This window comes from Theropithecus gelada, chromosome 7b (genome assembly GCF_003255815.1).
Source record: "Theropithecus gelada isolate Dixy chromosome 7b, Tgel_1.0, whole genome shotgun sequence".
Lineage (NCBI taxonomy): Eukaryota > Metazoa > Chordata > Mammalia > Primates > Cercopithecidae > Theropithecus > Theropithecus gelada.
The window spans coordinates 2,831,778-2,857,236 of record NC_037675.1 but is presented as its reverse complement, the minus strand read 5'-3'; the positions used below and the strand labels follow the sequence as shown (position 1 = coordinate 2,857,236).

Here is a 25,459-nt window from a genome sequence, read left to right as displayed (position 1 = left end):
AAACAAACAAAAAACAAATATGAGAAAGGTTATGATATAATGTTAAATGCAAAAAGTAAAATGTAAAATGATACCTAGTGTTTAATCTCAATCATGCAAAGGAAAGAAGGAAAAAAGAACAGGAGAAAGTATGGCAGTGACAGTTGTAGTAACTGCTGTTGTTTAATTGAGCCCCTCCCTTCCTGGCTAGTTCCCAGTGTCTGGTAGATGCCACTTCATTCCATCCTAACTGCAGCCCTGTGAGGTTGGGGCTGTGATCATCTCCACTTTACAGATGAGGAAACTGAGGCTTAGAGAGGTCAGGTTTCTAGCCCAGGGGTCCAGCTGCCAGCGTGAGGCGCAGCCAGGCTGCAGACCTCAGCACTGACTGCACGGCTCACGTGCTTTGTCACCAGGCTTTGCTGCCAGTTGGTGATCGCCTCAGGGAGATGGATCTGTGTGGGTTCTCTGTTCTGATTCTTTGCCCTTTTATGTCCTTTCCAAATTTTTTGTGGTAAGTACATAGGGATTTGATTATCAAGGGGAAAAAGTGAAAAAACTGAAGGAACAATAAATAAATGAGAAGAGTCAGCAGCCTCTGAGCTAAGCCCTCGTTGCTTTGTTTTAGAAGTCTAGCTAACCACGTTCAGTGTGAACCTCAACTCCCAGTGTGGCCTGCGGCTGTGGCCACCAGTGACTATGAGCAGATTGTTTGTTGGAACTTGAAGAAAAGCATCAATATAAAGGGTTGTGAAAATAAAACATGTTAAGGAACTAAAGGCTCTTGGTTGGTTAACATGCTGTTCATTTTAAAAAACACGTATATTTGATTGTTTCATGATTAATTGGGAAGAATTTTGTCATTTTTACTGAAGTCACTTGTACAGAGACACCAAAGGATGTTTGTTATCTCTTGTTTATTTATTGGTGGCCTTGGTCACAGTAAGAAGAAATGTTCTCAGAGCATTTTGTGTATTACAAAAGGGAGGTGCCATTTTCATAATGAAAAATTAATGACATATCCATCAAATTAGAGAGTCAGAAGAGAAATAATGCATTGTTTTTTACTTGCAGAAAAATTAGACACTATGTGTCCATTATCAGAGTGTGCAATGGCAACAATAAGGTACGTAAGGAGAGCCCCTGGGACCCCAGGAACACCCTAGCAAGATTTTCAGCAATCAGAACTAATGGCTTTTAAAATTCACTTTTAGGCTGAGAAAATACCCGAATGTGTTCAGTCTGACACTCATACAGGTAGGGTGCCCCATATTTATTCTTAGAGTTCATTGAGTTTTTGGAGAAAAAAAATAAAAACAGATCTTTAACTAGCTTGCCTGGTGTAATGGTGGGATTTTCCTCAGCCTGTGGCAACATGTCTCTCCTTGACTCCCCAGGTTGGCTTATGAGTCAAAGGACTTGAGCACCTGTGAGCATTCTGACAGGTGCCCTGGGGCGGGTCTCTGAACCTGCGAGGGAAAGAACTGGTCAACTGAAATGCATGAACTCATGTGAAGTGTGGTTTTATAACCTCATTTATGCTTTAAGAGGGTTGGGTGATTATCACACAGTCCTTTAACAGGGACGTCTTCATCTGTCCTGACACTTATCACTGCCAGCCTACAGGGAGGTAACTGGGCCCCTCGCACTTGCCTCACCTCTGTGTTTCTTAACCATGCCTTGGACACCGTCTGCTCATCCCCATAGCTTTGTTACTGCAAATGCGTTTCCCTGACTTGGAGTCACCTGTTTCCTTCAAATGTGTCATGGCTTCAGTAAGCCACTTCCTATTCTGGTCCTCACAGATGAAGGGGCTGGGCTGGGATGGTGAAGAGCCACTCCAGCTTCAGGCAGGAGGTGCTCCATCAAGTGTCTGCGTAGACACTTGGTGTGCCACCCTGCCTTGCCTGAGTAGTGTGCTCTGCTTGCCCAGCTGGTCTGTACGAGCCTTTAAGGAGAAGGCTTCCCTTCATGCTGTCGGTGATATGCTTTCTGCCTTACCACAACAGTTCATTCTTTCACTCTAGGAACATTTACTACATATTTTTGTGAGCACTTAATGTGTACAAGATACCTGTGCTAAGTGCTTTAGGTACAGCTTATTTTAATGAAGCCTTAGAATAATTCAAGGAAGTAAGCATTTTTAGGTGAAATTCTCTTTATAGGTAAGGAAACTGAAAGTTTAAATAATCTGCCCAAGGATCTCCATCTAGGAAGTGGCAGAGCTAGCACCTGAATCCAGGAGGGCTAACACTAGGGCTCTGATGCACAGTTTTTACGGGTGCCCCAGGAGCAATCAGGGATTTAGTCTGAAAAGAAGAGAGACACATTGACACAAAGGAACAGAGCAAGTGATAAGAAGTGATCCGCAGGAATGAGAGAGGGCAGTGGGTGGTGTCCTAGGCAGGGAGATGTGGATTTGAATAAGAAAAGAAGTGTGAGCGGGAAAAGCATTCCAGCAATAAAAACAGGCATAGAAGAGGGAAAGTACAGGGCATGTTCCAGAAAAAGCAAGTAGTAAATTTTGACTGGTATAAAAGGTCAGTGGGGAAAGAGGTATTTGGGTCAGTAAGAATCCTGAAATGCTAGGTGGGAAGTTTCCATTTTCATCTATAGACAGTGGGAGTCTCTGAGGATTTGTGAGTCAGGGAGCAGCGTGATGATATCCGAGCTCTGAGAAGCTCTTACAGGATGTATGTAAGATGACATGGAAGGAGACACCAGAGAGAATACCAGCACTGCCATAGTCGAGAAGAAAGAAAACATTGGCCAGGGAATAATAAGGTGACGACAGTAGGAAGAGAGAAGAGAGGCCAGATGTGATGATGGTGTGGGACTAGAGAGAGAAAAGCAAGAAAGTCCTTGAAAAGGTGGTTTCTGAGCCTGTAGATTCAAGGAGTAGCAGTAGGGCTGGGGAGGATGAATGTGTGGAGCTCTACCTGTGAGGTCCTGCTGGGCAGTCAGGTGGGTTTGTTTATTCACCCCTTTGCCCATTTATTCTACGGATTTCTGTTGAGCACCTGCTGAGCACTGGCTTCTGTGTTCTGCAAAGAGGTTAGGACTAGAGATGAAAATGTTTCTGGCCAGCCAAGCATTAGCAAGTAGCACAGATGTGGATGTGATAGAAACCAGGGATGGGAAAGGGGAATGGAAACTTTGAGGTTGCAGTGGAAGAGAACAGCAAGAAAAGGAGAGGAGGGGTGAGGTGGATTCCTGGAGACCACCTACCTCCAGAGAAGGAGGAAACAGAAGCAGGAAAGAGGGGTTAGAGAGAGTGGGGGAGTCTGGAGAGTGTTGCTGAAGCTGAAGGCAGGGAGAACGGGAAGCATCAAGACTGGTCAGGGCTGCAGCACACATAGGGAAGGAGGGGGATATGGAGCCAGAGATGGAATGCTTTGCATTCAAGAGCTTGTCTGTGACCTGCAGACATGCAGTTTCTGGAGAATGGCGAGGGCAGAAGCCAGATTGCAGGGGCTGGAGGTGTCAGAGTAGAAGCAGGACGTGTGGGCCTGTTATGGAGAGTCCTACACTGCAAGTTCACAGGGGGCTTTTACTTGGTTTTAAGCATTTGTTTTTTAACTCTTAAGAATAGTACCATATGGCCGGGTGTGGTGGCTCACACCTGTAATCCCACCACTTTGGGAGGCCAAGGCAGGTGGATCACCTGAGGTCAGGAGTTTGAGACCAGCCTGACCAACATGGAGAAACCCCATCTCTACTAAAAATACAAAATTAGCCAGGCATGGTGGCGCATGCCTCTCATCCCAGATGCTCAGGAGGCTGAGGCAAGAGTATCACTTGAACCCAGGAGGCTGAGGTTATGGTGAGGCGAGATCGAGCCATTGTACTCTAGCCTGGGCAACAAGAGTGAAACTCCGTCCCAAAAAAAAGGAATAGCGCTGTAAAATAGGTATGACTATTATTTATATTCCTTTATTACAGAGGAAGAAACTGAGGCTCAGAAAAGTTCAATGAGCCAGGTGTGGTGGCTCACACCTGTAATCCTAGCACTTTGGGAGGCCAAGGCGGGTGGATCACTTGAGCCCAGGAGTTTGAGACCAGCCCAGGAAACATGGTGAAAACCTGTTCCTACCAAACGTACAAAAAATTAGCCGGGCGTGGTGACACGTGCCAGTGGTCCCAGCTACAGGGGAGGCTGAGGCACGAGAATTGCTTGAACCTGGGAGGCAGAGGCTGCAGTGAGCCGATATTGCGCCACTGCACTCCAGCCTGGGTGGCAGAGCAAGACTGTCTAAAAAAAGAAAAAAGTTCAAAGACAGCCTAGAGTTGGGCAGCCAGGATATGGCAGAGCTGGGACTGAGAGGCAGAGTCAGTGATGCAGTCAGAAGAAATGTTCGGCAGGGGGAGCATCTCCCAAACTGCATTTATATTGAGGCCATTTGGTCGTTTTACTTGATCAACGCTGACTTAGGAGTTTTACCCATCCCACCCAGATGAGCCACCTGCCCATCCTATCTGCCCCCTTAGCAGCATAAACAGCTTTATGTCCAAAGGTCTCAACTGGTCATCTTCACTTGAGAAGGCAGGGTGGAGCTATTATAGGCCATGGGCCAGCCAAAGTCCTTGGTTACACACAACAGAAATCAAATCTTAAGCAGAAAGGAGTTTTGTTTTTTTTTTTTTTTGGAAGGAAATAGGGTTGCTTACAGATTGGACAAGAAAGCTCTAGAACTAGTTTTGGAAAAGGAGGCAGGAACCTGGGGAAACTGAGCAACTGTCCCCACTGCCCTAGGCATGCCATAGGAGTACTGTGCTTAGGGAGCCCCTGCTGTCACTACTGAACTTTGAGCACCACTGGCCCTGTTGAGGTCTAGTTATGGGATGTTGCTGTTCTCACCACGGGTAGCACAGCTTCTTCACACCTCGCTTCCTTGCCTCACTCACTCAAAAGCAGACTCATTTGGCTGGGCCTGTGTCACCTACTCTATCACTAACTGGGTATGGAGCAATGGAGTCTCTGGCCTTCTCCCTTCCATAGTGAGAGGACTTAGTACTCCCTAGACATGGGAAGGAAGGTTCAGGATCTGAGCATCCAAAAGAGTAATAAAATCCCAATACATGCTCCCTTTTCCATGGCCCATGTGTTTTCACGTGACACTGTCTCACTGAGGACACCAAATTGTAGTGACAATTGTCCAATCTATTGATTTGTTCTAGGTCAGGCCATGAGCCTGGCTGTAAGCATACAGAAATGAACATGAGTCTCACTTTCCGGTGGCAGGAGAAAATAATTTGAATATGCTGTGGTTTGTAGTACCACACTGGAGAAAAGCTGGGGGATGCTTCCCAGCAATAATGATGATGATGGTTGACCTGGTGTCTGGAGAGAAGTAGTGGTCATGCAGAGGACAAGGTGGGAGGAGCAGCACACATAAAGGCATAGAGAGGCGAGGCTGGGGCAGGCCAGTTTGGATTCATCCTGTGAATCCAGGCAGAGGAAGGCCAAGTGAATCTGTATAAATAGGTAAATGGGAAAGAGTCAGGTCTTATAAAGATAGTCATGGAGAAAAGAGATTGAAGACAAAGTAACTCCTGAATCCTGCCTCAGGAGCCCAATCAGAGACTGGATCCAGGAGTTACTTAAGTATAATCAGTAGGATTTGGGAACCAGCTTACTGTGTGGGATAAAGAGAAGACTTGAGAATGACACCAAGATATCTAGCTTGGCCACTGGATAACATTAATTAACAAGTGCAAATAAGATCATAAGAAAGAGCAGATTTGTACAGGGAGTGGACAGTAAGTTTAGATTTGAACTTACCACATCTGAAGTGATAAGCCAAAACTTTTGGTCCTGGGCCAACTCTCCTGGAGAGAGAAAGTGAGGCAGGAAGACTGAGTACCAAGAAAGGAGTCCAGCAATAAGAGACATGTGAATAATGACCAGAGGAGCACTGAGGAGCAGGATTCATTCATTCATTCATCATTCATCCAAACTCAGTGCACAACTGCTGTGCACCAGGCAACATCTATGTCTCTGCTTGCAAGATGTGTTTCTAGCTGGGGGTGAGGTAGACAGTAAGCAAACAAACATACAGTATATCAGATGGTGTTAAGTTCTGTGGAGAAGAATGAAGCCAGGGGATTGGGCATTCAGGGGATGAGGAGGTGGTCAGCACAGGCCTTACCAGTAATGTGACAGGCTCTGGTTCTTGTTCAGGTTGTATGGAATGGAGCCCAGGCCTCATACTTTGCAGGTGTTCTCATGGGCTACCAGGGTTGGGGCCATTGTTAGAGGCCTCATAGATCATTTAAAATACTTGGGAGATTTGGTCTGCACCTGGAGAAAGTGAGCTTTCTTGGGAGGAAGAGGTAGTTAGTTACCAGAGGCCCATGTGCAGAGTCCTGTGGGCTTGGCAGTTTGGAGGTGGCCCTGTTGCAGAGTAAGTGCTCTGCAAATGCTTGTTGATAGTGCCTGAGGAAATGCCCTGACAGTCTGCTGTGGTCCTGGCAAAATGACTTTTGGGCAAGTCACATAAGATACTGGGACCTGGACTTCCTCATATCCAAACTGGAGCTCATACTTCCAGGCTGCAGGGCTAATGTGAGTTGGAGGAAGCTGCTGTTTTTGAGGGGTACTGATTGGTTACCCCCTCTCATCATCCCCACTGTTTTTCCAGGGTTCCCAGGATTTACCCAGCAGGTCAAGGAAATGCTATTAATTTTTCTCTATTGAAAGGATGGGCAGAGCTTATGGACCCTATTTCACAACAGGAAGCCAAGAGCAGAGACATGAAGTTGCAGGTGATCCTGAGCCCAAGCCCTGGCTGTGGAGGCCTGTTTAGTGTTCTCTCCACTGGCAGGCCGGGTACCTCAGGATGAGTGTGTGTTTTCTGAGCACTCAGTAAGCAGGAGGCCCTGGGTGCAGCACATCTTCAGGAGTTGGTAGTCTCGTTGGGATGTGAGCCTCACACTTCATCTTCAACCTCTTGGTATTCCCTGAGGAGAGCTTCTGAGAACTGGGCACTGGGGTGACAGGGTGGAGACACGGTCCATCTCTACCCACTGGGCGAAAATTGCTAGAATCATCTATAACGTGCTACAGGGACTAGGGGAGGAGTGAGCTTAGCAGGGCTTTTAGGAACAAGAGGATCTTGTATTTACATAAAGTAACTTTGAAACAGTCAAATAGAAATTAAAGCCTGCTTAGTCTCCCTCCATTTTTCCACAGTGCATCCTTCATACACACGTTGCTTCTTGCTCCTCTCCAGCCACACTCCTCTATCTGCACAAGCAGTTTCCTCCTCCTGGAAATGCTGTCCTCCTCCTCCGTATCTTGGCTGCAGCTACAAGACTCCATCCATCTCCTTTCTGCCCCCACTCCCTTAAGAATCTGCCACTTCCCCCTCCAGACTCCTCCTGAACTTTAAAAGTATTACTGTAACTCTTGATTTACCCACCCTTTTCCCCACTGACCATCTCCTTTTGAGTTCATGGACCATAACTTACTCATTTTCACCTCCCTAATGCCTAGTTTAGGGCAGCACACATGGTGGGTGCCCAGTAAAGGTTTGTTGAGTGGAATAAAAGAGGTAAGAATGAAGGAACAAATAATCATAAGTTCCCAGCCCAGGCTATGTGGACATTACTCATCATGAAGCTCAGAGGAAGGAGAGACACTTCTGGCTCCATGTGGTTGAGAAGAGGGGACATTTGAAGGAATGAACACTTGAAGAGGGTGCAGTGTCATGTCTCAGACGAAAGGAGTCGATGTCAAGGCTGTTCCAGAGACGGAGCAGTTGTGCTGATGCAGCACATTCATGGGAAACACAGTGCAAGATGAAAGGCAGGCTGCTGTAGGCCAACCTTACCTGCCCTTGAATGCCAGGAAGTTCTTTATCTCTGAAACGCTGAAGGATTTTGAGCAGGGGAGCCACAGAATCAGAGTGACTGATTTAACAGAACTTTGATTTGTGCACAGCAGGAAGGTGCAAGTTTTTGGTGAAGCAGATGTGTATTTATTGAGCTTCTATATACATATGCTTCTTCTAGCAGATGGTAGGTACAGTGCTGGTCACCTAGGAAAGACAAGAAAAACTGTCCCTGCTCTCAAGTCATTCATGTTAGCAAGGAAGGCAAGACAATAAAGCAGGCTGTTACCCAGCACTGTTGGGGTGGTGTGGAGAGACTTTAAGGAAAGGTTTCCCAAAAGTTATGATACCTGAACTGCATCTTCAAAGAAGATCAGAGGTAACCAGTCAAAGAAGGTGGCATGGGAGAGGCACATTTCCAAGTCAGTGGTTTGTACCAAATCATAGAGGTTTGGGAGGCAAATTAACAAATCATAAATAGTTCAAGGTGGATAGAGATAGGGGGCGTAGACCTCATAGGACTCTGGGTGCCACACTGAGGAGTTTGAATCTTATCCTAAAGACAAGGATGAGCCATTGAAGTGTTTTGATTGAGAGATTTGGTTGGATTTTTGTTTTACAACGATCACTTGGCAGCCTGCAGAGAATAAGTTGAAGGGGGAAAGGTTGGTGTTTTGGAGCCAATCTGGGAGGCCATTGTTATAATCCAGAGAGGATGACAAATGTCTGAGCTTGGACAAGGACAGAGCTGGGGATAGACTCGAGGTGTTTAGGAGGTAGAATCCTTAGATTTGGCTGACCCATTGAAGGGTGAGGAGAGGGGAGGGGGAGAAGTGATGGATGACTTCTGTCCACCTTATGGTAGATGCTGTTCAGTGACCTGGGTTAAAGAGCAGATTTGGAAAAAGATAAGGACTTCATGGTGGATAATGAATTCATTTGCAGTGCCTGAGGAGTATCTAAATAAGGTGGTAAATGGTAAGTTAAGATGTAAGTCTGGAGCTCAGGAGAGAGGCCTGGGGTAAGATGGCAACATAAGAGTTAATTAAAACCATAGGAAGGAATGAGATCTCCCAAGGAGGTTTTGTTGACTGAGAAGGACTAAGGATAGAACCTTTGAAAAACCACCTTTGGAAATACCAGGGATACTGAGGAAGAGGAAATCATGAAAGAAACTAGAAAGGAGTAGTAAGAAGTGGAAGGAAAACCAGGAGAGTGTGGACTCTGCAAACAGGAGTGTCCAGAAAGGGATCAGTTGTGTCTAGTACCACAATCAGGTCAGGTCAGGTAAGGATTGAGTTGTAGCCTTCAGACTTAGCAAAAAGGAGGTCGTTGGTGACCTTGACACGTTCACTCTTTAGTGCCCACAGAGAAGAGGATTTAGTTTAATTGGGCAAAGAAGCAAAGAGCAGGTGAAGAGGCTTCTCGATGGTGCAGAGGAAGTGCTAAGGGCCTGCATTCAGATCCTGTCCATGAGCAGGGAGAGAAGTTCCAGGTGAGGAAGCCAAGACAAGGCAGAGAAGCTACTCCATGGCTGTGGGAAGAGCCGAGCTCAGCGCCCACCCTGCTGTGCACTCATCTGCAGAGCAGCTCCCAGTTTCCTTGTCTGTGAAATGGGGATGTATGGTACCCAGCAGGTGCACAGAGAAGGGGTCAGGAAGGTAAGTCAGAGTTGCTTTGTCAGTGATTGCTATGGGGGTCAGGATTAGAGAAGAGTCAAAGACAGTCCCCCATTTGAAGCCTAGGAGAGTAGTGTGTCCTTCGTAGAGAAGAGGGGGTGAAAGAGAGGAAGATGAACTATCATTTGAAATATACCCCAAACAGTGTTTACCGTACTACCCTAGGAAAGAGAAGAATGTTTTCCCTGGGATATTGTAGTCCTTATTTTGTAGAGAAAATAAAAGATTTTTTTTCTTTGGGGCAAGATGAGTGGGGATCAAAATTTTCCCATCATTTTATTCAATTATATAGAAATACAATAGGAGAAATTCCCCTGAGGTCATTTCTATCACTTGTCACTTTATGTCCTGGAACTCTGTAATTACATAATCTGGAACTGTAAAGCCCTTGTTTATCTGTGCACCTGGTGGGACATTTTGAGAAACTCTACCCCCGTAAAACTGGTTGTTCATAGTCTTCATCTCTATACTGTGTTTACTTTTGTGGCATTTAAAACATGTTTAATTCTTAAAGTTGAAAGTTTTTTTTAAATTTTAGATTGGTAACCTTCCTTAATATGTTGTTTAAATCAAAAGTGATTTATCATTTGTTTCTACAGATAATCAGACAGGCAAACATAAAGACAGAAGAAAAGGCTCACTAGACGTCAAAGCTGTTGCCTCCCGTACAACTGAAGGTGAGTGACCAAGACAAGAGAAAAAAAATGTGATCAAATCACTGTTGAACACATGGAGCCCTGCTGTGCCTTGCCCAGTCTCATCCTGTCTACCTCCAATTCTCGGGAGAAGAGGGAACCCTCTGGAAACTAGTGTTCCATTTTTCCCTCTGTGGACTCCTGCCAATGGGCTCCATTCTGAGTCTTTTAATGGAATCAGAAAATAAAGAAAAGGAAAAGATACATTCCCATATATTCTATAGTTGCATTTCTAAACTGTAACAGCAGAAGATGTCAATTCATCTGCTATAATTGTTTGCATTTGATAATTCTTAAAGATCTATCCCATCGTGGTTTGCAGTTTGCCATGGAAACTTTTAGAGAGAGGTGAGCTCGATTTTGGAATTGTGAAAGACCCTTATTCAGCAAATATTATTTAAGTTCTAATTGAAATATACCTTTTAAAAAGAATATGTAGGTGCATGGCCTGAATGACCTAATTTTTAAAATGTAATCAACATTGCTTATACAGAGTGTAGATGCAGGTATTACTGCTAGCTGTATACATTCTTTGGCCCAAAAATGAATACAGAAGGATACAGAGCTGTTTGTACTGGTTCAAAAGACAAACTTTTCCAAGGTGATACCAGCTAAGATTACACAGTAGGGATCAAATGCCACCCTGTCATCCCTCACAGATTTGTTATAAGGCCCAGATGACATGCTGTGTACTCCTTGCACTGGAAAGACCATACAGATTACAACCCTGCTTTGAGGGCAGGGTTGGGGTGGTGCCAGTGAGGAAGCAGTATGGGGTTATGGGAAGGACTGTAAACTTTGGTGTCAGAATGACCTCAGTTCAAGTCCCAGCTTCATCTACTCTGTGTAGCCTTGAGGGTGGACTTCTGTGTTTCCATTGCCTTATCTGTAAAGTGGGGATAATTTACTGTCTACAGAGGATTGTGTGAGGATTAAATGAGTGTGTGTGGTGCCTGGTGAGTAAGGGTAGGGACTCAGTTAGTGTTAGCTGACATCATCATCTTCATTATAGCTGTCGTGATTACAGTCCCAGACTCTCTGCAGTCTTGGAGCAGCACAGAGCAGGGCTGAGGTCCCTGTCCAGAACAGCCTTCACTCACCACATGCTAATGTTTGTTGATCCTTTGAATTCCTTGGTATATTTCTATGTTTTAATAAACATTTTTTCTTGTAACTTTTTATTTTTATGATTTTTGAATTATAATTTACATACAATGAAATTCACTTGTTTCATCTCAATGAGTTTTGACAATTCTATGTGCTCATGTAATCACCACCCAAAATAGATATGGAAAAGCCACACACACAAACACATCATTAACCATGCAGAAGCAACCACTGATTGCTAGCACCATAAATTAATTTGGCGTCTCCTTGTGCCTCATAGAATTGGAATCGTACAGTATGGCTTGTTTGTGTCTAGCTTCTTGAACTTTCATGTTTTCAAGGTCCTTCCATGTTAGGTATGTCATAGTTCCTTCCTTCTTATTGCTCAGTAGTATTCCCTTATAGGAATATACTACAATTTGTGTACACATCTTCTTATTGATGGACAGTTGTTTTGTTTCCATTTTGAGGCTGCTAAGAATGAGGCTGCCATGAACATTTTTGTACAAGTCTTCTTTTGTGGATGTATATACTCATCTTCTCCCTAGAAGTGGGATTGCTAGGCCTTAGAGCAGCTGCAAATGGTGCTCTCCAGTTTTATTCTCCAATAATAGCTCCAACATATTGCACCATGTTACTGTCCTCACTCATCTGTGAGAGTTCCAGTTGTTCCATGTTTTCCCACACTTGGTAATACCAGAATTTAAAATGTTAGCCATTCCAGTGGTTTTAATTTTAATTTTCCTTATGACTGAAGTTGGGCACCTTTTTATTGGCCATTTGGATAATCCTTTTCTGAAGTGCTGTTGAAGTCTGTTGCCCATATTGATAATTGGGTTGTATATCTTTTTCTTGTTGGTTTGTAGGGATTCTGTATATAGTCTAGGTATGGAATATCTGTGTATCACAAATATATTTTTTTAGTCTGTGGTTTGCCTTCTCCCCTCTAAATCGTATCTTTTGATTCTTAAAGAACAGAGGTTCTTAATCTTAAGGAAATTCATTTTATCAGGTTTTATATTATTACTAGTGCTTTTTGTGTCCTATTTAAGAAATCGTTCTTCATCCCAAGATCATGAAAATATTCTCCCTTGTTTTCTTCTAGGAGTTTTATTGTTTTATCTTTTGTTTTAGGTCTTTGATCCATTTTAAATTTTTATATCTGGTGAGGGTAGAGATCAAGGATGACTGCCCCTGACCCTGGGGAAATCCAACTGGTCTATCACCATATTGAATAAACATCTTTTGCAGTAGCACCATTATTATAAATGAGGTTACTACGAATATGTGATCTGTTCCTGGACTCTATTCTGTCCCACTCTTCTGTTTGTCTATGCTTACACCAATATCACAATCAGCTACTTATATAGTAAGTGTTGATATCTGATACCTGGTAGCAAGTAGTTGTTCTTCTTCAGTGTCTTGGCTGTTCTAGATCCTTTGCATTTCCATGTCACACTTAGAATGAGCTTCTTAGTTTATACACACACCCTCCTGGGATTTGTTTTCAGAGTGCCTTAAATCTGTAGATCAATTCGGGGAAAATTGAAATCCCAGTAATACTGAGTCTTTCAAATCATGAACATGCGATGTCTCCATTTATTTAGGCTGTCTTTGTTTTCTCTCAGCAGTGTTTTACATTTTCATTGTAGAAGTCATACTAATCTTTAATTAGATTTATTCTTAGGTATTGATGGTTTCTTACGCTATTGTAATGGTGTTACTTGTTTAAATTTCCAATTGCTTATTGTATATAGTTATAGAAATACAATTGATTTTTGAATATTGACTTTGTATATCCAAGAGCTTGGGCAAACCTACACACTCACTGTAAAAGAAGAGGAGTGCATTTATAGATTCTTCAGGGCTTTCTGTATACACAGTCATGACAATCTTTATACTTTTTTTCTTACCTTATTGCTCTGTTTGATTTTTTTCTAATTCCTTTATTTTTTAATTGACAAGAATTATGTATATTTATCATGTACATGATGTTTTGACCTATCTGTACATTGTGGAATGGCTAAATTAGGCTAATTAACGTATTTATTACCTCATACACTTTCATTTTTTTTTGTGGTGAGAGAACACAAAATCTACATTTAGCAATTTTCTAGAATACGTTGTTATTAATTGTAGTTACAATACATATTGTACAATTGTAGTACAATAGATCTCTGTTTGTTCAAGCATATGTCAATTATTTTTAAATGAAAACAAGTCCTTTTATGACAGTGAGAAAATAGCAGTTTTTATTTTTGTTTTAATGACATTGTTGGATAAAATGGAAGGTTGGCAATCCTATAATCACCAAATTTTAAGAAGTTTAGTTGGGCCCCCAAATTTAAAACATTTGAGACCTTGTGAATTGGTTAACCTTGGACGGTGTCTCTCCTTGGGCCTCAGTTTCTTCATTGGTAAAATGAGGTTGATACATCAGTCTCTGGGACAGCCCCTGGTCCTGTAACATCTTTGGAAAGCAGCATTTAGCCTGATGGGATTGTTCGTGGAGATACCCAGGACTGGATGTTAATGTTTTTCCTGCCTATATTGTCTGGGCTTCTCCTCATCACAAAGGAACCATGTCTTGACAGGAACAACAAAAATTAACAAACTTTAGAGCCTAAGAATTGCTGCCTGCCTCATTTAAGATATTTACCTAATCAGTCTAGATTAAACCTAATAGTGGGAAGCACCAGAGGGTACCTTGAAAAATTTAACCAGAAATTTGTGTATTTTAGTTATTGGTGAATTGAATGTATTGCTCCTGCCATATATGAAACAAAGAGCATTGTGTGGCATTGTCTTCCAGAACATTTTTACTCCTAGAGAATGGCAAGCTAAATAATTATAAAGGCTTATTGTCATAGACACAAAAAGAGGCTGTTTGACTTTGGCTTGCTAGATTGTTTCCTCTGTTTTCTCTCTGGCCTGTGACGTCAGAGGTTCAGTCCATGGGGGCATATGTGCATCCTAGTGCCTAGAACTGAAGGAAACAGAATTGGTTATGCCAGAACCCCAGGATTGTTAGGATGGAAACGAAGCTCAGTAAACTCAGTTCTATCCTGCCCCTTCATCATGCAGCCGAGCACACTGCCCTCTGCTGTCAAGACAGGTGCCCAGGGCTGTGCACACCCTGATTTGTGCATCCCTTTCTCCACAGTTTCCAGCCAGAGACGACACTCTTCTATGGCCCGGATACATTCCATGACGATTGAGGCGCCCATCACCAAGGTGAAGCAGTTTGTGGTCTGTCTCCATTGAGCACACATACTCCTTGTTCTCCCCAAGGATCATTTCCAGTGAGAAGAAACAGGGACCTGCAGTAATGAGAATGCTGTCATAGTTGTATGGTGCTAGTAGCCTCCTCTGAAGAGAGAGGATGTGTGATGTCGGCATTTTAACTAGTCTTAAGTTGGTATTAATTACTATGGCCAGATTGAGTCCTGTTGGATTTTGTTTTGTTTTGTTTTTGCTGTTGTATTTTAGAGATGGGCTCTCTCATTTCTGTTGCCCAGGCTAGTCTCAAACTCCAGGGCTCAAGTAATTCTCCCACCTCAGCCTCCTGAGTAGCTGGAATTATAGGCATACACCACCATGCCTGACCCTCTCATTGTTTTTTAGGTTATGAAACTCAAGTATTTTCTTTCCATAATGTAGGTAATCAATATTATCAATGCTGCCCAGGAAAGTAGTCCCATGCCTGTGACCGAAGCCCTAGACCGTGTGCTGGAAATTCTAAGAACCACTGAGTTATATTCACCACAGTTTGGTGCTAAGGATGATGATCCCCATGCCAATGACCTTGTTGGGGGCTTAATGTCTGTAAGTATATTTGACTAGACTCCTGGCTAGAGCCTGTCTGTTCTTGGTGGTTTTCTCAGAGGTTACTCATTTAAACGGATCTCTTTGAAGAGACAGGCAGGGCACTGTAGGGTTCAGTCAAGACCTAAACTCTCCTCCATTGCCTGGGTTCTTCTATTCTCTGGCCAAGCACCCACCTGCTGCCTGCCTCCTAGGGAGAACTTAGCTTGGAGCAGAGCAGGGAGGAATGTAATCCTGACAGTCTGCTGAGCCAGTTCTCCAGTGTTGCTTAGGGCTTCTACAGTAATTTATCTAAATAAAGCTTGTTTAGTTGTATTAAAGAGCTTGAAAACTGGAACAGTGCAGAATAGAAAGACTGTCTTTCTCCCACCATATGTATTTAAAATGATGCCAGGGGGTGTGACAATTTGGCCTTCAAAGCATCCCACACACATTTGGATGACTGTAGGAAAGAGGAGTTTGGGAATCTTTCACTAGAAGGGGGCTTTGTGCCATAGACTCTTGAGGGGTCCTGGATGCCTCCTTCAGGATGTCTGGTGTAGAGCTCTCACAAGAGAGGGACAACTTTGTGCAGCACAGATTACTCAATTGCTCTGTGTCAGCTTTTGTCTTGGTCAGAAGCAAAACCCACCTCCTTCCCAATTCATGCTTTCTGAATTCACTGGATTTTATAAAAATAACGTTCCAGGCAGAAATCTAGAAGGTAGAGTGTTTCCAATGCTGATAATATCTAACTGTGGTCTTGCCTATTTGAAACAGAGGCTCCTCCAGACTGTAGGTGAGAGATGAAAATGATGAGGGATGGGATAGGATAGTGTTCTGGAGGCGAGTAGATGAGAATAGCCACAGGACTGGAGAAAAGGGGCTGCTAAGAGTCCGGGTTTGGGCCAGGTGGTCTGGAAGCACTGGTGAGGAGCCCAGGAGAGTCACCGGCGGGAATGAGGTCCCTTAGAAGGTGAGAGAGGAGCTAATGTTCCCAGGAAAACCTTGTGTCCTCAGAGTGAAGAGAGTGGCAGGAAAATGGAGGAGAAGGACTGAGGGCAGAGCAGAGTTGTTCCTAAGAAACCAAATAGTCCTGGAGGGCAAGCAAGAATGCTGGGCTTAAGGACCACCCACCCCTCAAAAGATGCAAGCTCACCTCCCGGGTGCTGACCCTGGTCCTGAGTTTAGCTTCCAACAGGGCCAGGACCATCCTTCCCAGCATTAGCCTGTTGTGCTCTCCAATAAGTGACTGAGGCCAGTAGTTGATCACAGGGGTGGACCCGCTGGGCCCCGGGCAGCCTTGAGTGGATTGGTGGAGAGGGCTGCCCTGAGCTGTCCTGTGGGGGGACCACCTGGAGTTTCCAGGAAGGAAAGAACAGTTGTGACTTTTCTTTTTCTTGTTTCCTTGATTTTTATCAGGATGGTTTGCGAAGACTATCAGGGAATGAATATGTTCTTTCAACAAAAAGTAAGTTTTTCCTTTTTAATTTTTTAGATCACTATCTATAATACTGCAGTTTAGCTTAAGTGATGAAAATAACTTTTTCAGATAAAAGTTTTTAAATAATTTTTCACCTCATTAAGAAGTTTCTTGGTATGTCATAAAGTCTCAGAAACAAAGCAGCTGTCCCTGAGGCAGTACTGTCCTCCCTAAGAAACAGTTAATCCTGGCTGGGAGCGGTGGCTCACACCTGTAATCCCAGCACTTTGGGAAGCCGAGACAGGCAGATCACGAGGTCAGGATTTCGAGACCAGCCTGGCCAACATGGCGAAACCCTGTCTCTACTAAAAATACAAAAAATTAGCCAGGCATGGTGGCAGGTGCCTGTAATCCCAGCTACTCAGGAGGCTGAGGCAGGAGAATCACTTGAACCCGGGAGGCAGAGGTTGCAGTGAGCTGAGACCGCACCACTACACTCCAGCCTGGACAACAGAGTGAGAGTCTGTCTCAAAAAAAAAAAAAAAGTTAATCCTTTAAAGCCTATTAATTTTGTTCTCCAAATTACATCACTTTACAGACACTCAAACGGTTTCAAGCAATATAATCACTCCCATCTCCCTTGATGATGTCCCACCACGGATAGCTCGGGCCATGGAAAATGAGGAATACTGGGACTTTGATATTTTTGAACTGGAGGCTGCCACCCACAATAGGTGAGTTCATGCAGACCTCAGCAGAGGGAGAACTAGATTCCCAGGGCCTGTGTGAAGAGGCTACCTGAGGAGTGTGGATTGTGCACAGGGCTGGTACCTGGTCAGGGAGGGGCTCTGAGGAAGGAGTAGCAGGGCACCACGTGGCTCTGAGTCACCAGGGCCTGGGGGAGAGTCTGCTGGCCACAGTGATGGCACATTCATGGAAAGCATGCAACTGAGCCAGTGACTTCTCCAAGTAGCCCACGACTTTTTTCTGTGAAATAAAAGTATTTCTCCTATAGGTGGTAATATGTTAAGATTGCTGTAAGAGATCTGCTCAGAGCCTAGAACCAAAATTTATTAGAAACACATACACATGTGATAAGAGCTGCCCCCAGCTTTTGGTTGCTGTGTTGGTGATAGGCATAGGGACACCCAAAGCCCTAGTCATCCTCATCTGGGTGTGATCACAGCGAGCGGGAGCAGGAATGGGGTTTTATCTTGAGTTTTTTCCCTTGCCGGAGAAGACCTGTTAACCAAAGGTGGCAGTTGGCTGGGCACACAAGAAAGGGAGGTCCACAGAGCTGATTCCAGCCAGGACTGCCCTCTAGGGTGTCTCGGGAGAGATGTGCTCGGTTGGGCCATGGGATGGCTTCTCAGGTCTCATCTCAGTTTGGGCGACCTGTCCCCAAGATAACCCCCTGACTTTTTCAGGCTCACCTTGAGTTAACCTTCTGATACGTTCTACTTCCCCATCTCCAAGCACAGCCAAGGAGAGTGGAAAAGAATACTCCCTTGGCACATGAGTCTTTAAGCACCTGGTTTACATCCTAGTGACATTACATCCATGTGAATTGGGCTAAGGCAGGTCAGTTTAAGTCCTGTGATCACCTCTGGATACTGCCTCAACACAGCCAGTTTCTTGGCCTTTAAAGGCAAGGGCCAGATGCTGGGTCAAGGTGATTTCTCAAGTAAGAACCTAACTTGGTGGCCAGCTGGTCGCCTCCGGGGAAATCCCCTCATACTGCAACACCCACGTCCAGAAAGGTGGGTGTTGAGAAAATTCCATGGCATACGGCAGTGTCTGGCTCATAGGACATTTTCAGGAAATGTTTTCTTATAGGCAGGGTGTCTGGCCAATGGCATTGGTCCAGCAAGTCCAAAGGAGAGGATGGTGTTCAAGGTGGTACAAGCTTAACCTGGAAAAAGGATTGTTGTGACAAATTCAGTAGTGCAAGTAGGAAGCTGAACCTGGAAGGACAGAACGAGCAAACTCCCCCCAGCAAATCAGGAGCCCCAACGAGGCTGAGGCCAGAGCTGCTATGGACAGCCAGTTCTCACCTGTGCATCATGGTCTCCTGAGGGCAAGAAGTGGAACCAAAGTTTGTTTGCTCCACCAGAGAGAGGCCAGCACAGCCCAAGCAATCTCCACTCTGCTGCCCTGCACTCCCTGAAATTTGGCTTGGAACCTATTCAGGCCTCAAACACTTGGCCTATTTGTTTGCTTTTGTTCTAATATTGTGGATTTTTTTCTCTCTATAGGCCGTTGATTTATCTTGGTCTCAAAATGTTTGCTCGCTTTGGAATCTGTGAATTCTTACACTGCTCTGAGTCAACACTAAGATCATGGTTACAAATTATCGAAGCCAATTATCATTCTTCCAATCCCTACCACAATTCTACACATTCTGCTGATGTGCTTCATGCCACTGCCTATTTTCTCTCCAAGGAGAGGATAAAGGTGAGTTGTTGTTTACATGCCACGTTTAATGGGCAGGAACAGTGGGGAGAGTCTAGTGTTCCTGCCTCCACTAAGATACATAGCATGACTGCTCACGTGTGCAGCCTGGCACAGGAAGGGCGAGGCCACACTGTAGCTTTGGGAAATAGATGTGTTAATTCATAACATAATCCCAGCCATTCCATGAGGGTACAAGAGGCAGGATTTGGTCCCGGAGGAGAAACCACAGGATAGGGCTATTCTTCTGGGGGTCTCACTCCAAGCCTGTACACTAGTAGAGCCAAGTAACTGTTGGATATCCCGACTTTAGGGCCTGCATCTGTACATCAAAGTCTGCAGGGCTCTAAGGCCAAGTTCATCATCTCTGTTCCCAGCACTGCTCCCACCCAGGGTTATTTACCTAATCCAGGGTTCCATTATCCAACCAGATACCCAGGTTAGAAACCGAGAGTCATCCTTGGTTCTTTCCACTCCTCAACCCCCAACATCTGGTTGATCATCTGACCTTGCTTCCTGTCACACCTAAATGTTCTCAGATTCATCTCTCGCTGCTGTCCCAGTGAGGCCCCCTGCAATCCTTTCCCATCTGGGCAGTTCCAAACTGGAATTCTTGCCTACCCTGCCTCCTATGGAACGCCCTTACCCTACTGCCAATGTGATCTTTCTGAAACAGCACACCTGACACTGTCATTCCCAGGAGCAGCTTCCCACCTCCCTCAGGATTTAAACTTTAACCTCTACAGCTCTCCACACTCACCTCAACAATGAGCTCCTCTCATCATTTCCTCTCTTCTGCCTCAGTCACAGGCCACTTTTGGGCCATGCCAAACCACTTTAGTTTCTGAAGCTTCTGCCCTTGACCTGTTGCTCCCTTGGCTGGGGCCTAGATGACTGCAATCATGCAGGGCCAGGGCAAGTGGCTCCTGCCCGCATTTCCTTCTCTGTATCACGGGACTGGCATTTGGCAGAGAGCAAAGTAGAAGATGACATCTGGCACACAGAGGAAGTGAACAAGTGTTCATTCCTCACCTTGAAGGGTATACCTTCTCAGAACTTTCCCTGCTCCCTCTAGTTCTTATTTCTGTTTTTGTTGGTTTGTTTTCCAGAAAAAAATCAAATCAGACTGTAGGTAAAACAGGTGTCCAGAGGAGGGACTGTTTTCTAAATTACGAAAACAAGTAACAACAGAGGGACGTCTGTGTCAATATGGCTCAGTATATAAAGAACCCAATTTTTGCTTTATTGCTTTTAAAGTACTCTATAGACAACGTACAAATATATATTTAGAAAGCTAACTGAAAACAGTTTTTAAGAGCATTTATTGAAATGTCATGGTGGCTCACACCTGTAATCCCAGTACTTTGGGAGACCAGTGCAAATGGATCAGGAATTCGAGACTAGCCTGGCTAACATGGTGAAACACTATCTCTACTAAAAATAGAAAAATTATCTGGGCATGGTGTCGCAGGCCTATAATCCCAGCTACTTGGGAGGCTGAGGCGGGAGAATCACTTGAACCCAGGAGGTGGAGGTTGCAGTGAGCCAAGATCATGCCACTGCATTGCAGCCTGGGCGACAGAGCAAGACTCTTGTCTCAAAACAAAAAAAAAAGAGCATTTATTGAAATGTAATTCACATACCATACTATTTGCCCACTTAAATTACTGAATTTTAATTTAAATCAATTTAAATAAATTTGCAAGGCTGCTTTATTAGCTAAACATCTTCAAGAGTCTGTAGGGTATTTCCAAAAATGATCTTATACTGGGACATAATGTGTTGAACTTCTAAACTTCATAAGCTATATTTTCTAACCACAACACAACAAAATAGAATAACGGTTAAATTTAAAATGTCAGCTACAACAAATGAGAAAATATTCTTAATAATTTGGGGATCAACAAAGAAATAAAACCAAAATGACATTAGTTAGAAAACAACAAAAATGAGAAACTTACCTATCAAAACCTATAGAATGAAGTCAGTTATATATTTAAAGGTTTATGTTTTAAATGCCCTACTTACTTCAAAAAGGGAAGAAAAAGAACATGGGAAGAACAAAGTGATAATCCAGTGTGGCTCTTGGAAATAACCAAGAAAATAGATGAAGTTCTAGCCAAACTAGTTAAGATATAAAGACACAAAAATATACAAATTTAAAGCAGAAAATAGTAGAAGTACCGCCCACATACGTACTAAATCAAAAGCTTTAAAATAGTTTTAATGGAATGTTTTAATTAAATTGATGTAAGAAGTATTTAAAAAAGAGACCAATAACATGGAAGTAATTTTAGTAATTTTTAAATTATTATTTAATTTCTTCAAAAGTTGGCTCCTGACCCAGATGGATAGGTGAATTCTTTAGCCCTTTAAGGAATTTTTCCATGTTACATAAACCTTTTCAGAGCCTTGAAAAAGATGGAAAACTTCCAGATCATTTTGTCAAACTCACAAAACTCTGACATCAACCTGACAAAGATAGCACTAAAAGGGGGAAGAAAACTAAGGCAATTCCCAGTTAATGTAAGTGGTGCCTATTTTAAATTTTATTTAAAATTGTTTCTCTCCTTTATTAATACTAGTTTATGTTGGTCTAAGTCAATATCTCAGACTAAGGACTTTTTTTGTGATGGGTCTAGAGAAAGACTGGCTGAGGAGGTGACTCCTATCTGTTGAGAACACCTGTATTTTGGTAAGTCCTTAACTTGTGTGAGACTAACAAAACTATGCAGAAATATAACTGTTTCAGGGTGGAGGTAGGAAAACTAGATTTGCTCACGTAGTATGCTTTTCTTAGAAATCTGAAATATTCTTACCTGAAAGTAATAGGGGAGAAAGAAAACTACACCGAAGGCTTCTTTGCCTTCAGTGTCATACCCCCGTATTTAAAAGCTGTCTTGTTTTCAGGAAACTTTAGATCCAATTGATGAGGTCGCTGCACTCATTGCAGCCACCATTCATGATGTGGATCACCCTGGGAGAACCAACTCCTTCCTGTGTAATGCTGGAAGTGAGCTGGCCATTTTGTACAATGACACTGCTGTGCTGGAGAGCCACCATGCGGCCTTGGCCTTCCAGCTGACCACTGGAGATGATAAATGCAATATATTTAAAAACATGGAGAGGTAAGAACAATGATTGGGGAGTGTGTTGATCCCTCTCTGTCTTTTTTAAACAGCTATGTTGAAATATAATTCACATCTTATATAGTTCACCCATTTAAAGTGTACAAAGTATACAGTGGGCTGGGCATAGTGGCTCATGCCTATAATCCCAGCACTTTGGGAGGCTGAGACAGGAGAATCACTTGAGCCCAGGAGTTTGAGACCAGCCTGGGCAACATAGGGATACTCTGTCTCTACAAAAGGAAAAGAAATTAACCAGGCTCGGTGGTTGTGTCTGTAGTCCCAGCTACTCGGGAGGCTGAGGTGGGAGGATTGCTTGAGCTCATGAGGCTGAGGCTGCAGTGAGCCATGATCACACCACTGCACTCCAGCTTGAGCAACAGAGCGAGACCCTGTCTCAAAATAATAACATGTACAGTGGGTTTTAGTATATTCATAGAGTTGTGCAACTCATAGTATATTCAATTTTAGAATATTACCCCTTTGATAGAACCTCAAATTTATGAGCAGTTCCTTTCCATTCCCCCAACTCTAGTCCTAGACAACTACTGATCTACTTTCTGTCTCTATAGATTTGCCAGTTCTGGACATTTTATGTAAATAGAATCATACACAATGTGTGATCTTTTGTGACTGGCTTCTTTTACTTAGCACAGTGTTTTTAAGATTCAGCCACTTTTGTGTCTTGATGTTTCAAGATGAAGTATAATGCCGATATCTTGAGCTCTTAGAGACTCAGAGAAGCAGTCATCTATCTCCCTGAAGCACTGCACGCTGCCCTCCCGTGCTCAGCGTACATCTCCTTGGCATTGTCTCTGTTTGCATGTCACTTCCTTGGGGAAGCCTTCCCTGATCTCTCATGCTAAGTTAAACCATCTAATTATTCAATCCCAGATTTCTTCATAGCACATACCACATTTCTTAATTATTTTTTAATTATTTGCATAATGTCTGAATAGATTCTTAAGCTCTGTAAGGTCACAAGGGTCATATGTCACTGTGCCCTCAGTGCCACAGTGTTTGGTAACTTAGTGAATATCAGTTGAAGAAGGAAAAAACATTGTGTCATGAAGAATACTTATTAATTTGGATTTTTAAAGAAGAGGATTCTTGATTTTGTAAAACTCCTTTGTGCCATGTTCTAGGATTTCAGAGGTGGAGTTAAAGTAGTTTCTATTTATATTTGCTTATAGATACATCAGTTATCAATGGAAAACCACATGAGACCCTATTAACTTTCTAGGGAAAGTTTTCTACTCAGCTGCAGAAAAGGGGTTGAATAGAGACTTTATTTCATATTCATTCATACCCCTTCAAGAAATGAATTTTTTAAAGTACTGAAGTAAAAGTAAGGGTTAGCGATAGAGGCATCAAGTACTCCCTATGATTTCTCAAGCTATCAAAAGATTGGTCCTCACATTCTGTGGGCACTAAAATTGTTGGGGCTCAAGGTACCTCCATGTGGGGTATATTTTTTCTAACCACAGATCTCTACATTGACAAGATAAACACTGCAACTATAAAGTTTTGCCTATAGCTTTTGGTTTTAACTTCTGTTTGGGTTCTCCTTGCTAACGATCTAGGCACTAACCCATAACTTCCACATCTTTTTAAAATGTGCCTTGTGACTTTCAGCGGCATTAGATTTATAGCTGCAGAGGACACATAATCTGAGTAACAGATTGTTTTCAGGAGTACCTGGCTGGTCTGGATCAGTAATCTGTAGCAGCCTCTAATTTGTCATCGAAAACAGGAATGACTATCGGACACTGCGCCAGGGAATTATCGACATGGTCTTAGCCACGGAAATGACAAAGCACTTTGAGCATGTCAACAAATTTGTCAACAGCATCAACAAACCCTTGGCAACGCTAGAAGAAAATGGGGTAAGGGAAACTTACTGCAAAGAGAACCTGTGTTTGGGGCCCTAGTACTGTTGGGTTATGGAGACACATGGGCCATGATATCAGCCACAGAAGGGTTCCCTCAGTGAGTATATTAGGGTTCTCTTAGAGGGACAGAACTAATAGGATATATACACACACACACACAAAGGGGAGTTTATTAAGTAATAACTTACACAATCGCAAGGTCCCACAATAGGCTGTCTTCAAGCTGAGGAGCAAGGAGAGCCAGTCTGAGTCCCAGAACTGAAGAACTTGGAGTCTGATGTTCGAGGGCAGAGAGCATCCAGCAAGGGAGAAATGTAGGCTGGGAGGCTAGGCCGGTCTCTCCTTTTCATGTTTTTCTGCCTGCTTTATATTTGCTGGCAGCTGATTAGATGGTGCCCACCCAATTAAGGGTGGGTCTGCCTTCCCCAGCCCACCCACTCAAATGTTAATCTCTTTTGACAACACTCTCACAGACACACCCAGGACCAATACTTTGTATTCTTCAATCTAATCAAGTTGACACTTAGTATTAACCATCACAGTGGGCTCACTGAATTTAGTTTTTATTGGTTAAAAAATTATTTAAAGTGCAAAAACTTGGCAGGAAAAAAATTAGCACATCTAACTAGATGGGAAAACTCGAAAGGAAGGTCAGATTTTAGATAAGCTAACTTTAGACAGGTAAGCTATTCCTGCACCCTTTCTCACTAATATCCCCCTCCCTTCTTTGCCATTCTGTGATCAGTTGGAGTCCTTGATATCTCTTTCCAGCCACTCCCACTGGGCACATACCATGGTAGCAGCAGCTATCCTCTCTTGGTCCTCACTTAGAGGAGTGTGTGGATTGAGAAGGACACTGTATTTGTGTCACAAGGGTGACATTATTGTTGCCCCTGTTTCTACATTTGAGGCATGGAGTCCACAACAATTGCTGGGCAAGGATAACATTAACCCTCTCACCAGTCAGGAGACTCCAGCTGAGGAAGCACACAGGCCCAAGCTCCCATCATTTGCTTATCTGTAGAATGGGGATAATAAGTCTCAAGGCATAGTACTGATGAGCATGGTACATGGTAGGCACTTAAGAACTGGTGCCTATTATACTAGATTATGTCATCAGCAACTTAAAGAATATGTTCTTTCATGAACCTTCTTCCTCTGAGGCCCACATTTACTGAACATGTTGGCAGCAACTCACAGTCTTCTGTACCACCCTCCTCCCCAGCTCCTATCACCATCCTGAGATATTTACCACACACAGGGATGACTTATCCTCGCAGGCTAGGATCACAATTCCTTGACTTCTAACTCCATTTTACTTCTGCAACTCATTTGTTTGGCCATGGCCTTTGTCTACCCCCTGGCTTTCTAGCATATTACCCCATGACACTTACTTTGTTTTAACCTGATGTTGAGAACTCTGTTTCCTCACCCTTTCCTGTTCTCTCTGTTTGTCAGCCTGCCTCTGA

At 43.5% G+C, this 25,459-nt stretch overlaps 1 protein-coding gene across 2 annotated transcripts in view; it reads left to right on the top strand.

The window, feature by feature from the left end:
- Positions 1 to 25,459, top strand: part of PDE8A (phosphodiesterase 8A) — a 154,671-nt gene that overhangs the window by 114,529 nt on the left and 14,683 nt on the right. For both annotated transcript variants that reach the window (XM_025392075.1, XM_025392076.1), the window contains 10 exons: positions 1,054 to 1,105; positions 1,194 to 1,236; positions 10,090 to 10,167; positions 14,456 to 14,526; positions 14,953 to 15,117; positions 16,519 to 16,567; positions 17,118 to 17,253; positions 18,775 to 18,973; positions 21,881 to 22,098; positions 23,852 to 23,984. In XM_025392075.1, the coding sequence (XP_025247860.1) occupies positions 1,054 to 1,105; positions 1,194 to 1,236; positions 10,090 to 10,167; positions 14,456 to 14,526; positions 14,953 to 15,117; positions 16,519 to 16,567; positions 17,118 to 17,253; positions 18,775 to 18,973; positions 21,881 to 22,098; positions 23,852 to 23,984 (1,144 nt within the window). The remainder of the gene's footprint in view (positions 1 to 1,053; positions 1,106 to 1,193; positions 1,237 to 10,089; positions 10,168 to 14,455; positions 14,527 to 14,952; positions 15,118 to 16,518; positions 16,568 to 17,117; positions 17,254 to 18,774; positions 18,974 to 21,880; positions 22,099 to 23,851; positions 23,985 to 25,459) is intronic.